The sequence below is a fragment of the Myotis nattereri genome, assembly GCF_964212035.1.
Source record: "Myotis nattereri genome assembly, chromosome: 3".
In the NCBI taxonomy this organism is placed as follows: Eukaryota; Metazoa; Chordata; class Mammalia; order Chiroptera; family Vespertilionidae; genus Myotis; species Myotis nattereri.
The window spans coordinates 215551567-215567081 of NC_138077.1; the positions used below are offsets into that span (position 1 = coordinate 215551567).

At 67.9% G+C, this 15515-nt stretch overlaps 2 protein-coding genes across 4 annotated transcripts; one reads left to right on the plus strand and one right to left on the minus strand.

The window, feature by feature from the left end:
* Positions 1-1169: 1169 nt before the first annotated feature.
* PEX10 (peroxisomal biogenesis factor 10) lies at positions 1170-7047 on the plus strand (the record flags this gene model as incomplete). Of its 3 annotated transcripts, XM_081086271.1 has the most annotated exons (7): positions 1202-1313; positions 1896-1976; positions 2334-2584; positions 2648-2740; positions 3982-4157; positions 4237-4372; positions 6804-7041. In XM_081086271.1, 7 exons carry the CDS (start codon positions 1202-1204, stop codon positions 6891-6893), a joined length of 939 nt encoding a protein of 312 aa, XP_080942397.1. In that variant the 3' UTR covers positions 6894-7041. The 3 variants fall into 3 exon arrangements, with proteins under 3 accessions (XP_080942396.1, XP_080942397.1, XP_080942395.1); XM_081086270.1 differs by having other exon boundaries at positions 1170-1313; positions 2334-2740; positions 5191-7047; XM_081086269.1 differs by having other exon boundaries at positions 2334-2740.
* On the minus strand, positions 7000-15444 carry RER1 (retention in endoplasmic reticulum sorting receptor 1). The gene is made up of 7 exons (XM_081086272.1): positions 15304-15444; positions 12748-12835; positions 11659-11763; positions 10477-10576; positions 9316-9394; positions 8269-8404; positions 7000-7776 (listed from the first exon to the last, which is right to left on the minus strand). Exons 2-7 carry the CDS (start codon positions 12826-12828, stop codon positions 7687-7689), a joined length of 591 nt encoding a protein of 196 aa, XP_080942398.1. The 5' UTR covers positions 12829-12835; positions 15304-15444; the 3' UTR covers positions 7000-7686.
* Positions 15445-15515: the final 71 nt, after the last annotated feature.

Genomic DNA, 15515 nt, shown 5'->3' on the forward strand with positions numbered 1-15515 from the left:
CCACGGGTCCTGCCCACACCCTCCGGGCGGGGCCCTGTGGCTCCCCCCCACACACACCCCGTGGCTCCCTCCCACACCCCGTGGCTCACCCCAACCCCCTGGCCGCCCAGTAGCTCCCCCCACACCCCTGGCTCCCCTCAGGGCCCGTAACAGGGCGGGCGCTTCTCTGCTGGCCTGAGGCCACTCAAGTGCATCTGGGGCCCTGCCCCCCCCACCAGGTGGCCGCTGGGCAGGTGCAGCCTGGAGGCTCCGGGCCTCACCCGGCCCCCCCACTCCTCCCACCCTCTTGCTCAGGACCCCAGCTGCGCCTGAGGCTGTCCCCTCTGGGGTGCGGCCCCCCTGTGAGCGCAGGGCGGAGGGCAGCCTGCGGGTGAGTGGAGGTGCCCGTCTTGTCCTCATGACCTGGTTCCCAAGGCTCGGAGCCCCTGCTCCCCAGCGGGGTCCCCAGAGCCGCTTCGTGGGGCCGGGGAGGGCTCAGCCCGCAGGAGGGCCCCGTGCGGTCCCTGCGACCAGAACGTGAGGCAGCGACAGGAGCCGCGCGGGGGCCATGCCGGACGGAGCCTGGCCCGGAGCGCGGGAGGCGAGCGAGGCTTCCCGCCCCCGGAGGCTCAGCACCCGCCTCTGGCTTCGATGCCCCGCAGTCCCGAGGGCTTGTCCCGCGCTCCACTCGTACGGGAGCGGCCAGGTCCGCTTTCAGACGCAGGAACCCCGCCGCGTCCGGCGCCCTCGGACCAGGCCCCGGCCTCGCTCGCCGCCTCCCCTGCACCCGCCCGGCTCGCCCACTCGGCTCCGGCGGGTCGCCACCCTTTCCAGCCCCGGCCTCCAGGAGGCAGGCCCCGCCCCGTCCCGCGCGACCCGCCCTCTCATCGCCCAATCCGAGCCCGCGGGCCCGGCCGTCCTCCGACCCGCCCCCACCTGGCCCCGCCCCGTCCCCAGCGCGACCCGCCCTCTCATCGCCCAATCCGAGCCCGCGGGCCCGGCCGTCCTCCCCCCCGCCCCCACCTGGCCCCGCCCCGCCCCGCCCCCGTCCCCAGCGCGACGCGCCCTCTCATCGCCCAATCCGAGCCTGCGGGCACGGCCGTCCTCCGACCCGCCCCCACTGGCCCCGCCCCGCGGGTCGTGACGCACAAGGTGTGCGCCGCACGCCCAGCCGGTCACCAGGCAGCGCCAGGTGGGCGTGGCCATCCTGGTCCCCGCGGCCATGGCTTCCGCGGCCGCCAGTCCCCCCGAGGTGGTCCGCGCGGCCCAGAAGGACGACTACTACCGCGGCGGGTTGCGGAGCGCGGCGGGCAGCGCCCTGCACAGCCTGGCGGGTGAGCGTCGAGGGCGCCGCTGGCGGTGCCCGGCCCGTGGGTGGTCCTGGGCGCCCCCGCCGAGACCTGCGCTGGAGGAGGAAGCGAGGGCCGTGGGCGCCGGCCGCCGGGAGGGCGAGGGGCGTGGGGAGCCTCCGGGAGCGCGGGCGGGGCCTGTCGATGGCGCCGGGCGCGTGTCGGCGCTTTCCCAGTATTAACCCCCCAACACCCTGCAAAGCGGGACTCGGCGTCCCCGCCTCCAGGCTGGGACCTTGGGGTCCGGAGACCCTGGAGCTGCCCGAAGCCATGACCGCAGGGTGGGGAGCGGGGTGGGTGCTGGGCCGTCGTCACTCAGTCTCACCCGGTCTGTCCTGCGGCCTCCGGGCGCCAGGACACCCCCAGGCGGGCCCTGCGGGGAGAGGGACTCCACGCGGTGGCCCAGGCCAGGCAGGAGCAGGGGCCGCAGAATGGGCCGCCGAGGCCGGGGGCGGGGAGGGGGCGCGTTTCGGACAGTCTCGGCCCGAGGGCAGGTGGTCGTGCTGGGCCTGGGCAGCGGGCCCTCCCCTTCGCCCCGCCCGGTAACGATGCCGCTGCTGCTCTCAGGCGCCAGGAAGTGGCTGGAGTGGCGGAAGGAGCTCGAGCTGCTGTCGGACGTGGCCTACTTCGGCCTCACCACGCTGGCCGGTACGCGCCCGGGGCCTCGGACCCGGGGCCACAACACACGCCCAGCGCGGAGGACGGGAGGGGCCGAGGGCGGAGTCTGAAGCTCCCGGAGCTGCGGGAGGCCGGGCCCTGAGCGCACCGGGGCCTCTGGGAGCCCCGACTCCGCTCACCTGTCGCGTGGTGTCCCCTCTCATCCTCTGTCCCTGGGACCTCTCCCCTGGGCCTGGCCGGTGCCGTGGAGACGCTTCTCCGTGGCGGAGCCCGTGGCCGAGAGCGGCCTGGCACAGCCTGTCAGGGGACCCCGTCCTTCAGAAGAAAGCGGGGGCTCGGCGAGCTCAGACCTGCCTCAGCCTGCCCGTGGGTGTCTCCCGCCCCCAGGCTACCAGACCCTCGGCGAGGAGTACGTGGGGCTCGTCCAGGTGGACCCGTCCCGGAGGCAGGTGCCCCCGAGGCTGCGCCGCGGCGTGCTGGTCGCGCTGCACACGGTCCTGCCCTACGTGCTGGACAAGGCCCTGCTCCACCTGGAGCAGGAGCTGCAGGCCGATGGCAACGGCGCCCGCCCAGCGCCGGGCAGCCTGGCACCCAGCGCGAGAGGCCGGTCGGGAGCCAGGCGCTGGGTGCACAGGCAGGTGGCGGCCCTGCCCGAGCCGCAGAGGAAGGCGCTGCTGAGGGCCGTGCTGGTGTTCAGGCAGGGCCTGGGCTGCCTCCACCGGCTGCACGTCGCCTGGTTCTACATCCACGGCGCCTTCTACCACCTGGCCAAGAGGCTCGCCGGAGTCACCTACGTAAGTGCGGTGCCGCCACCTGATCCGGGTTCGCCCGCGTGGGGCTGGCTCTTCAGGGCCGCTGTGGGCTAGCAGTCATGGGGCTGGGCCCAACCCTCCACTGGTTTTGTTGGTTCACATTTTTCTAAAAAAAATAAAAAACAAGGAAGTTTAGTTTCCACAAACCCTGAGGGTACGTATGGCAAGTCTGCCTCGGGCCACACCCGGTGCAGGCCCTGCGCCTGCTCCTTCCTCAGAGCACAGGCCTGTGGCCACACCTCCCAGGCTGCCCTGATGGTGGGTCACGTGTAGGTGTGTCTCCTGATGTACGTGAGCCCCAATGCTGACAGCACCCCGCCTGTCTTCCCTAGTCTTTGCCGCCCGCTCTGCTGGAGGACACTTCACACCCTCCTGTCCCAGTTCCCTGCCCCAGTCACCTAGGAGCCGCCCTGGGACCTGCCTGCCCACCAGCGGGTCCCCGGCCAGAGGGTCCTGGCTGTTCCCAGCATTGTGCTCCCTGTGAAGAAGCCCCACCTTCCCCTGCCCCCTTCACCTCCCTCAGCAGCATGGTCCCGACGCCTGTGCCTCCCCTGTGGGTCCAGTCTCGTCCCCACGGGCTCCTGTGTGTGCTGCTGAGCTGCTGTCACAAAGGAGCCTGGAAACGCAGGCTCAGCCCAAGGGCTTTTCCCTCTGCTGGGGCCCCGGGGCTGCCGTGGGCTCTTCTCTGCCAGCACCAGGGCCCGGCCGGTCTGCTGACGTGGCTGCCTCCATTCCCCGCCAAGGGGAGGGAGGCGGGCAGTGGACATGGCCAGAAGCTGCCCGTCACTGGCTGCAGGAGGGGCTGGCACAGTCATGCCGGTGGCACAGTGGCCTGTTCCTGCCACACGGTGTGAGCAGCGGCTGCCCTGCCCGCTGGGTGCTCCTCCTCAGGCTTCTTTGCTGGTTCCTTTCCTCTCGGCGTTGGGGTCCCTGGATGTCCCCCACCCCCAAGTGTGCAGCCAGAGTGGTCAGCACACTTCTCGCTGCTCTGCTGGGACGAGGCCGAGCTGTCCAGCAGCGTCCCTGACTGCCCCCACCTGTGCTCAGGCCCTGGAAGGTGGCCCTGCTCTCACTCACCTGAGGCCCATGCCATTCTCCGTTCCCGTGCACCGAGGGGGCCGGGCGGGGCCTCATTGGACAGGACACTCGAGTGCAGGCAGGGCTGGCCTCCAGGCGGTCCAGTCTGTGTGCCGGTCATGACTGTCCCCTGGGGTCCTTGACAGCTCCGCCTCCACCGCCCGCCTGCAGAGGACCTGAGGGCCCGGGCGAGCTACCGGCTGCTGGGCCTGGTCTCCCTGCTGCACCTGGCGCTGTCGCTGGGCCTGCAGCTCTACGGCTTCCGGCAGAGGCAGCGCGCCCAGCGGGAGTGGAAGCTACACCGCAGGCTGTCTCACCGCAGGTGAGCGGGCGGCACCAGGGCTCGGGCGGCTCAGCAAGGACTTTGAGGCTCAGTCCTCCCCCCCCCCCCCCCCCCACAGGAGCCTCACGGAGGAGAGAGCGGTGTCCCGGACCTCGCTGTGCACCCTGTGCCTGGAGGAGCGCAGGCACTCGACGGCCACGCCCTGCGGCCACCTGTTCTGCTGGGAGTGCATCACCCAGTGGTGCGACACCAAGGTCAGCAGCCCTCGGAGCGCAGGTCCCGGGGGACCGCCAGGCGGCCGCCCTGAAACGAGGGAAGGCGGGTGTCTTTAAACCCCAGGTGGGCAGGTAGGGGGTCGGGTCAGGTCCAGGCACTACAGCTGCCTGTGGACACTTGGCCAGAAGCATCCGAGCGCATCGCTCCTGGGGGGTGTCCCTTCCTGGAGGCTCCTGGTCACACATGCCAGACCCTGCCCTCCAGCCAGACAGGCGCCCAGCATGACGGCCGTGGGAGCTCGGACAGCCCTGCCCTGGCCTTGGAGACCTCGGGGCGAGGGGGCACTGAGCCTCTCGCCTCCATCTGACCCAGGAGGCCCAGTCCTGGGCCCCCCGCTTCATGGCGAGCTCACCGCACCCAGCATCTCCGGGGCGGGGCTGGTGATGGCCCCCGGTGGGCCATCCGGTGAGGTGAACGGGGCGTGATGCTCACTGTTCACCCCTCGGCTGCCCCGTGGGTGCCTGGCAGGCGAGCGGCCAACCTTGCAGGGCTGGAGGGAGGCTGACCTGGTCTCACCCAGGTGGCCCTTGGGGGTGGGACTGCCCGGCTTCAGGAAACGGGATGGGCAATGGGCACAGGCAGCCCCGTGGGCATCTCAGCCCCCATCCCGTCACTGTGCCAGGCTGGCCGTCTTGCCGGCGGGTTGCTGCTCTGGCTGCAGTTCCCTGCTCTTCCCAGCGCCCGGGTGAGGGCCTTTTCAGGCTGCGGCTTCGAAGACATGCAAACTGTCTTGTGTTGCGTTGATGGAGGGGCTCGTGGGGCGGGCACAGCCCATGTGACCTCTCCCTCCCCCCAGACGGAGTGTCCCCTGTGCCGGGAGAGGTTCCCTCCCCAGAAGCTGGTCTACCTGCGGCACTTCCGGTGACAGGACGGACGGATGGAGCCACCGGCAGCCGCCTGTCAGGAGAGACATAATGAATTCTGACAAACTTGCACAGAAACCGTAAAATCCTCTGATTTTATATTTTTTGTCACATGAGATGCTGCGCCAGCAGCTCAGGAGGACAAGCTGGGCGGCTGGTCCAAGGCTCCCGGCCAGGTTCGGGCAGGGGCTCCGCTCAGCTCAGTTCCCGCCGGCCCTGTGGCACCCCCTCGCCCCGCAGTGCCAGGCGGTGGCTCTGCAGGGACTCGCTCCCTGGGACCAGGTCCTAGGCCCTCCCTTCCCCAGGCCGCAGAGCTGAGGACACACCGGTCCCTTCTGTGATGAGAAGACAAGCCGCCATCAGGTGGGCAAGATGTGGCCTGAGTGGGCAAGTGCAGCCCGCCAGCCCCCCACCTACTAACCCTGCCCCCTCCACAGCCGCTGCGAGCGGCCAGGCACAGCCCCTCCCGGGCGTGGAGGCCAGGGCGCCCAGCAGGGGCCTCTCTTCACCTGAGGATTCCCCGCTGACAGGAAGGGAAGGGAGAGAGCCACATGGACACGACACACGGACTGGCTGCCTCTCACCTGAGGATTCCCCGCTGATGGTTAGAGAGGAAGGAAAGGGAGAGACAGACACATGGACATGACACACAGACTGGTTGCCTCTCACCTGCGCCCCAACCTGGGCCCGAGATCAAACCTGCAACTGAAGTACGTGCCTCTGGTCACTCGAACCCATGACCATCCAGCCTGTGGGCTGAAGCTCTAACTGCTGAGCCAAACCAGCCTTAATTCACATGTCGAGTCTGTTCCCCATTTAGGACACAGGTCTGTCCTGGTCCCTACAGACTGAGGGCCCCCCGCCCGGGGCTCCTGCTGGGCAGCCAGCTTTCCCGAGTTTCCTAACCCTGAGGCCACAGACCCCCTCAGAGGCCGTCCAGCTACTTCCTGCCACGTATTGTATCTTCCAGGTTTTAAAACCGTTTAACTTGTGCCAGAGACAGAGACAAAACTTCGCCGTAAGTCCCCTTAAGAAACCAATTCCACAGAAGTAGGCCACAGGCTGGGGCACCCGCCCGGGCCAGGCCCTCGGTCTGCGTGGCACCCCTGCTGCCGTGCAGTGCTCCCTGGAGTGAGCTGTCCGGCAACAGACGCTGTTCTCCGCGGGAATGAAGGTCACGGGCCACTGGCGCGGCCGGCCTGAGCAGCAGACCCCAGACGAGGGGCCCAGGGCAGGCCGCCACCGGCCCCGAAATCCTTGACTTAACACTTGGCCAACCGCACAGCTTCCCACCATGCCAGGCCTGAGCGCTTCCGAGGGCGACGGTGTGAGAGGTGGGGCAGAGTCTGAACTGGCCTCCGCCAGCGGCTCCGTGGGTCAGAGCCCCGTCCTGGCACCAAAGGGTTGTGGGTTCGATGCTGGGGGGGGGGGGGGGCGCGCATACAGGAGGCAGCTCACAGCTGTCCCTCTGACATCCATGTATTTCTCCCCCCTCCTCTCTAAAATCGAATGAACACATCCTTGGGGGGATTTTTTTAAAAAGCAGGAGCTCAAGCCCAGAAACGCGGTAACACCTGATGTCAGAAACCCTCAGGCAGATGGGGAGCTGCTCGGCCGCAGTCTGCACCCGACGTGAGAACGGACGGTGCACAGCTCCGCACCCGCCCCAGCCCTGCCTCGCTCTGCCCACCCTGCGCCTGGGCAGAGGTCCCCGCGGGCGCCTCTGGATAAAGACTCCATGAGAAGGGCACACCGTCTTTAATAAAGTTTGAATTAAAAAGTCACTGAGTAAAAGGGTCACGAGTATGTTTCCATCACATCGGAACGTCGGCATGCAGGTCCCCGCTGATCCTCGCAGGATGCCGGCCGGACCCACAGAACCGGGGAACATTCACATTCAGCAACTCTTCACGTATGAAAGAAATAGGTCAAAATAATCTCAAACAATTAAAATATAATATATATTTATAATTCCAGGCCCCAAGAGCAATCACGTGGCTAGGAACAGAGCTTCCAGTCATGAGGCCGGTGGGACCACCTCTGCGAGGCGAGGCTGGGAAGCGGCTGGGACCCAGCGTTCGTGCCACCTCGTGGACGCAGCTGCTCCACCGCAGGCTCCGCAGCGCCTGCTCCCGCTGGGCCTGGCCACGGCCGCCTCAGAGGGTCCTTCGCCCCCAGCCCCCTCGACCGGCTGCCCAGCCTGACTCATTCTGTCCATTTAAACACCTGGTGTCACTGTAAATGAATCAATGCAATTCAGGTTCTGTGTCAGTTTCCTCGAGAACCTGTTATTTCAGTTACAAATAATTGAAGCTCCTTTTTAAAAAGAAATCCGACTCCCTCGCCATCAACTACTTTATGTGAAGAAAGAGGCGCCGTTACAACGGCTCAGACGCGCCGAGGGCTCCGGGGGGCGGCCAGGCGGCCGTCTAACTCGCAAACGTCTTGCCCGCGTCCTCCTTCCCCTTGTACGTCCTCTTGCCGTGCGTGAACGGGATGTACCGGTACTTGATCATGTGCTGGGGACAGACAGACAGACACGTCGGCGATAAGCTTCCATCCCAGGTGTCACCTGCTGCGGGGCCACCGAGGGCTGGGGAGCGGGGGGGGGGGGGGGGGGGGGCGGTCCTGAGAGCAGGCCGGCCGGGCTGGGAGGCGCCCCGACATCAGTGAGGTGGGCAGTGGGTCGGCCCAGGCCTGTTTTAGGGCAGAGTGTGCATAACCCCGGCACCGGCCGGCCGGTCCCGGCTCTGACCCACAGGACGCCGTGCCCAGGAGGAGGGCACACCCCAGGGCCTTTCCTACCCAGCCCCCAGGCTGACTGCCCAGGCCCGTTCCCAACACCGGCCGTGGCCCAGAACCGCTGGCAGAGGGGAGCGAGCCCACGTCCCCGCCCCCGGCCTGCAGAGCTTCCTGCAGACGAGGCAGGTTCCATGGGGCGCCTGCCCTCCCCACGCGCCGTGGCTGCTGCAGCCGGCACCGCCTTTCCGGGCTCGGCGCCCCTGGGGTACCTTGATCTGCCTCTTCATGGTGATGCAGAAGAGCATGATGAAGTACATGACCAGGATGGGCCAGAACACCGGGACGTTGAACGCCTCGAAGAAGGTGCAGACCATGGCCACCAGGATGCCCTTGGTGGCCGAGTGCCTGACGGGAGGAGGGAAGGTGAGCGCACGCACACGGGCCGCACGCAGCTGTGTCCTCCGCCTCCCAGTCTGACCGCAGTGAGGGTGCCGACGCCGCTCCCGAGGGACCACGAGGGCCAGGCAGCTCCCAGGGCTCCACCGTGCAGCCCGGCCCACAGCCCCACTGAACCGCCTCCTGGGCTCCCCTTCCTACAAAGGCCAGCTTCCTCGGGGCTCCCAGGCGCACCCCCCCCCAGCATGTCATGCTCAGTCCCCCACACGCCCAGAATACAGAGCAAAGACGTGGCGGCTCACTCCCTTCAGGGTTTTGTTCCAACAAATACAGGACAGAGAGGGCACAGAGCCCCCACGCCCCCGAGAGTGGAGTTACCAGTCCTCCTGTCACCCTCCCATCGCCGCCTCACGCAGATGTCACCGCCTCTAGGGCATCTGGGCACCAGCCAGCCTCGTCCCAGAGCACAGCACTTCCCAGGGCGCAGCCCCCCACCACCGGTCCCGGGCGGCCCAGCCCCACGTGCGGAGGACACCTGAGCGGACAGGAGCTGGTCCAGCTGCCTCCCCCAGAAGGTGCCGTGCGTGGAGCAGGACAGAGACTGTCCGCAGCCCACCCTCTGGGGGCAGGTCTGCCACGTGCCGGGAGGCTCTGCCCAAACGCAACCTCTTTGCTCGTTTCAAAGAGCTTTGGCCTCAACCAGCAACTGGGAGAGGCCACTGGGCAGCGGTCCCCCAGGGCCCTGGGCCCAGCCACGCCCGCGGGCACGCGCTCCTGCTGGGGGGACAAATGTCCCAAGCCAAGGAGGACACCGCTCATTTCTCTGAAACGCCCAACGTGCTGGCTGACGCGACCCAACCCGGTCTGTTCCCAGGCTCACTGACCAGCCGCGAGGACAGCAGCGCTAGGGGTTCACTCACCAGAACTTAAACTCCGGGAGCCTCCGAATGAACGGCCGGAACTCCTCGTTCTGTTTGGTTGGCAACGAGGGGCCGTCATCTGAAAGGCAGGAGGGCGGTCAGGAAAAGCGCCGCCACCTCCTTTACTTCCACGCCCCCATTTCCACGCCCCCCTGACGCTCTGGAAGGAGAAGGCCTAACGTGAAGCAGGTTCGTGTCATTCAGCCAAGGCAAGGCGGGCCCTCAGCCAAGTCAGAATCAACTCGTTATTTCAGCAAGTTCAAGTGAGAGTTCCTTTTAAAGAAGAACTTGCACATATTTTACAGCTGCTTAAAAATTCAACTACACGTGAGTTAAACTGAGGGACACACCACCCGCAACCCACAAAGGAGCACGGGGGAGACGGGGCATTCGCACGGGGGCTGAGCCCCCCCAACCTCACCTCACCCCACCCCACCCCACCCCGCCCGACAGCTGCCTGCTGCTGCTAGAGGAGCTGTGGCCACAGACATGGCCTCAGGTTCTCCCCACCTCCCCAAGGGCCACATCTCGTGGGGTGTGGGGCTCCTTTCACGTTTCCATCCAAAAGCCTGTAAAGAGTCGGGGCTCCGGGTCCGCCCTGCACAGCCGACACGCCGGCGCTTCCTCCCCAGCGAGGGCGTCCTCAGGCGCTGGGACAGGGACTCGCCCTCCCCGCTGCCCACCAGCGGCACTTGCCCTCCCTGCCCAGGGACGGCCCTACCTGCCCACCTGCCCAGGAATGGCCGGAGCAGTGGGGCCAAGACCTTCAAGCCCAGGGCCTGGGAACCAGAGCTCCACCCTTCATGGAGCTGGCGGGCGCTCTGGCCTGGTGGCCATCACCAGCCCCGTTGCCATGGGAAGCTCTGGCTACGTGAGTGGGGAGGCGCCTGCAAGTGGGGCGGGCAGTTTCGGAAGGAGCAGACCCTGCACCCCCTCCGCTTGCGGCCCCGACACGCGACACAGCCCAGTGCCTCGGTTCCGCCTGCACGTCGGGATGCAGAGGGAACACCCGCCGCACACGGCTGTCCGGGGCTCCATGGTCATTCCGCGAGCACCTGAATGCCAGGACCCGGCTCCAGGCCCGTCTGCAACACAGATCGGGCTCACGGGGGCGTTTCCGGAGGACAGAGTGGCCCTGAGCAGCACGCGGGCGGCGCCTACCTGAGTCCTCCATCAAGGACGGGTCCACCTTGGGAGACAGGAAAGCGATGAAGAGGTTCAGGTGGTAGATCCCCAAGGCGTAGGTCACGATGTACCAGCCCTGGGAGAGAGGGAAGCAGGTCAGGCGCCCGGCCGGCACGCTGACCGCACCGGGGCACCCGGCAGATGCCAGACCGTGGGCCAGACCGAGAGCGGACACGCTCCTCGCAGCAGGGGTCACAACAAGGGACAGCCAAGTGGCGACTGTCCACGGGGCGTTTTCTGCCGTGTCCTCAGTGGACAAGCCAGGGGGCCAGTCAGAGGCACACGCCCCTGAAGCCACCAGCTCCCGGGAGCGCGGAGGGCGGTGCCTCAAGGCCGTGGGCCCCTCCGCTGCCGGCATGTGCCGGCTGACAGCCCCGCCGCGCCTCAAACCTGTGCTCACACACCGAGGAGCGCCTTCCTCTCTGCCAGCAGGAACCAGAACCGGAAAATCCGGAAATCAAGAAAGCGGGTAAGAACGTTCTAGAGCCCTGTGTCCTCGGGAACGAGGCGGGAGGAACCCTGCACAGCGTGCACACTCTCACCTGCACCTGAGCTCACTTTGAAGAGCCTGGCCCCCCTCCAGGTCAGAGCGGCCCAGGTGTGGGTGCCCCGCAGGTGTGACTGGCACAGTCACCCTGCCCGGCTTCTCTACAGCAAGGTTTCTGGCTCGTTCCTCCCATTACAGAACAGACGAGTTCCCACTAAAGCCAATGGCAGTGAATCCACCGGAATCGCAGGCGTCCCGTCCCGCAGACCCCATCCTGCTGCGCTGGCCCAAGAGCCCCGGGGGGCGGACTGGCGGGGACACGTCCAGGAACAACACCCAAGGCGAGTTTCCACCCTGCGTCTGTGGGACCATCCGCAGCCTGGACACAACGCACCCAGCAAACGCCGTGTCCCCCCAGGAGCACGGCCTCCTCTGTCCCAGGCCACGCCTGGGAGGAGCCCGCACGGCCAGGAAACACCTTCCTGCTCCAGAGAAAACTCCGGACGAGGCCTGAGCCTGGAAGCTCGCCAACCGCCTCGGCGAGAACCTGCCTCCGGCCAGGCAGTCACCACAGCGCACGCGCACGCGCACGCGCACGCGCACGCCAGGCAGACAGCAGCAGCCCAGCACCACGGGGAACGCGACGCCCGTCTCGCCTCGGCCACACCCACCTGCAGCAGGTAGACCCGAATCATGTAGACAAAGCTCAGGCCCAGCGTCACCACCCATCGCACGGCCGTGTACGGTGTGGACTTGTCCAGCCAGGACTGGTAGATCTGCAAGGACAGGAGTGATGCGCGTCACGCACCTGCAGGCCGCCCGCATGTGCATCCCCCCACCGCGGGCCTCCGGCTGAGCGTCCCCGGGCGGCAGCCATGACGCTAACCCCAAATGGATGGCAACCATTCAAGGCAAACACAACACAGAACTAGTTCTCACCGCAGGCGTCCTCAGCACCAGGAGGCCTGCCCGAGGCAGGAAAGCGTGCACCTCGGAGTCGCCACCTGCACACAGGACCCAGCCCATGGCCCCGAGGAGCCAGCCCAACCCTGCAGCGTGGAACGGGCACAGGTGGCACCACTGCAGCCGTGGAGTTTGCAGAGGAACTCGAATTTATATGTACACACACATGTATATGTGCCTGCACGTGTGTAATTAGCATGTATGCTTCCAACTCTACTTTTGAAATTGCTTAATCTTAACATTGAAGTTTTAATTGTGGAAATCTTCACCCGGTCGTAAAAGTACAGGATGTGCGAGCCCAGACATACCCCTCCCCGCTCCCACTGCCCAGTTGTTCACATCCCTCTTCACGTTAAAACTGACAGCACAACACGCGTGGTGCCGGGGCATCATGGAGGCGCTGCTGGCCGCACGCTGCACACGCCAGGTCCAGCCACCGCGCGCACACCGGGCGAGGGGCCACGGGTGCAGACGCAGGTGGCCGGGAAGGGCGTCCAGATCAGAGTCGGGGGGCCGCTACGTCTGTACCGCTTGGGAGCTAAGGATGGTTTTCTCATTATGAAAGGTTGGAGAACAACCCAGAAACCAAGTGTGGGGCAAAGACCAGGGGTCGTCCATCACTGGCCCCTCCGAGAAGACACGGCCCCTGACAGAGGTAGCCGGTCCTGAGAGCGAGCGCGAGGCTCCTGTGCACGCCCGCCCCGCGGGCACCCCTGCCCCCACGGGCACCCCTGCCCCGTGGACACTGCCCGGCACAGCTCTCGTGCACACATGCGCACAGGCACCCCGACACCCACCTGGCCGAGGCGTGTGAAGAACCTGTACACCACAGAAGGCTTCCCGTGGACGGAGTCTCCCACGCTGTCCCCTTCGGACATCCTGTAACTGAGAAGGCGCAGGCGCGGTCAGACCAGGAAGCAGGCAGGTCTGGGCCCTTTCGCCACCTCCAGGGAGCGGCTCAGTGCCAGCTTCCCCGCACCACCGCCGGCTTCTGGGCACCTCCCCGCGAGCTGCCCTGGACAAGAACAGCAGGTGACACGGCTGGTGGCAGGCCAGGAAGGCACGTGACATGCAAAGCAGTATGGGGTGGACTTTCATTTCTGCCACCGCAACCCGGAGCCGCCTCTCCTGGGGGCCAGGAGCCGCCCCGCCGCCCCTGAAGTCACGGCTAAGTGTCCACCCCCCTGGGCCGGTCCACAGGCTGGGCCACCGCACCCACGCCTGCACCCACGCCTGCCCCACTCCTCAGACACGCCTCCCAGCACCTGCTCCTGTCACGCCCTCGTTCCCCAAGCGCCCCTTCTTCCAGCCCAGCCCGTCCCGTCCAGGCCGCTCTCCGCGGTGCCCGTGGCCAGCCAGGACCTCCCGGTCCTCTCAGGGCCGCACCCGCCCCTCCACCGGGAGGAAGACGCCACGCCGACCTCAGGTGGTCAGCTGCCGCGCCCCAGTTCCTTATCGGCTGGCGGAGTAACCCTAGCTGCTCATGACTATTGCAACACGCTGCCGTGGTTCCGAGGACTGACCCTGCGGGCACCCACATCACCAGGCCAGCGGGCAGCATCGCCCAGCTTCACTGGGAGGAGCAGGGCTCGCCTGCCACCCAGCCGGCCGCTGCCCGATCCTTGGGGTGAGAAGGACCCAGGACCTAAGCTGGCGAGGACGCCAGGACCGAGCTCCCCGCTGCCCCCAACCTACAGGTGGCACCGCCCCTACCACAGCCGTTCGTTCCCAAGGCCCCGGAGTGGGTGGCGAGGCCCAGGTTCCCCGCCTGGAAAAGCCCGTCCTGGTCTCAGACAGGACAGAGGCTGACGGCGTCTGGGCCCGTCAGCCCCCCGTTCAACACGTGGCACCTGCGCCGCCCCCCCAGCTGACGCTCCCATCACGCTGTCGCACCCGGGGTGCAGGGCGTCCTCTCTGAAGCGAGGGCAGCCGCTGGGGTGTGGTCCCGCGTCTCCAATGGAAACGTTTTCCAGTCACAACTTCCACCTAAAATCGCGGAGCAGCCCCTCTGCCACGCGCGCGCGTCACGGCAGAGCCGACCGTGGCTCCCTGGCTCCCCAGCCTGCAGCGTGTCCAGGGCAGAGCCTCAGGGTCCTGGGGGCGGGCGTGCCCTTCGCTCCGGGGAGACGCAGAGACGAGGCTGCCCAGGACGGACAGGCTCCGGCCTCCGCGGTCCGGGCCGGAGGGCGGCTGTCCATCCCCGGGGGAGCAGTCCGTTTCCCACGTGAGAACTCGGACCAGGACGCTGGCCACCGGCCCAGGCGACGCCAGGCGGCAGGAGCGCCTCCGGCCCGGTCCCGGCGGCACCTGTCAAGGCCGAGGCGTCACCACTGAAGCGTTTCACTCGCGCCCCGGCCTCGGGAGGAGCCACGGGAGCACCGGCTGCCCCGGAGGCCGTTTCAGAGACGGCGAGGGTCCAGGCCCCGTCCCGGGCTGACCGTCCGGCCGTCCGGGAAGCCGGCTCCGCCTCCACACTCGTCAACAACAACATTGATGTGGACTTTGGAGTCGGACAGGCTGCTTCCTCCTCGAGGACACACTCCCGCCCGCGATCGCACCCCGCGCCTCCTCCAGGCGGGGCTCACCGCGCGGGGCGGCCGCCCTGGCACCCGGGCTGGGTCACGGCGCGCGTCCAGCGGGCAGTCGCCGGCCCCTCTCCGTCCCGGCTTCTCTCCCTGCTCCGCCCGGGGCGCCTGGGGGGCCTGTCGCCCAGGGAGGCCCGGGACCGGCGGGCGGTGGTGAACGGTCAGGGGACTCAGAGCTTCATTCTGGGTCTCAGGAAGCGAGGCGAGGCGCGCACCAGGCCGACGTCGGGCGCAGCTGTCGGTGCGGCTCCGGGGTCCCCTCTCCCGGGAGCGAGCGGCGCGGCCCCCGCTCCGCCTGCTCCCCTCCCGCCTTTCGGTTCCCATTCCAGCCCTCGTCGGCCCCCCGCGAGGCCGAGGGCTCCTCCCGCCCCGAGGTGCCCACCGGGCCCCCGGCTGCACCCGAGCGGTCGCCGCGTGCCCTGGGCGGAGCGATCGCCACGAGGCCCTTCCCGGGCCCGGGTCCCAGCGTGCACAGCGTCCAGGGCCCGGTCCTCGGCACAGGGGCCGACAAGGCGCTGCCCGCGAGGCCGGCCTGGTGGTGGCGCCTCCGAATGCGCCCTGTGACCGACACGTCATCCCGAGCAGCCCGCCTGCAGCCCGACGCCTTCCACCGGCCCCTCCAGACAGCCCGGCCACCGGCGCCCCGCACCACCCGGGCGGGCAGGGGCCCCTCCCGGACGCGCGGCGGGAGGGGGGCCGATCAGCCCACAGACACCGGGGCCCGGCCCGGCCCTCCTGCCCCGCCCCCGCCCGCCCGCCCGCCGGTACCTCGCGGCTCTGCAGCGGCCGAGCGCGGTCTCCGAGGGCCGCGGGGAGAAGGACGCGGGCAGGGGCCGCGCCGGTGCTTCGCTCGGTCCGGGAAGGGGCAGACTAGCACTTCCGCTCTGTACTACGCGGCGCCGCCTCCGGGCTTCCAAGATGGACGCCGGGGCGGAGCCAAGAGCCTCCAACCATTTCCGCTTCCGGTGCGGGCGCCTTTT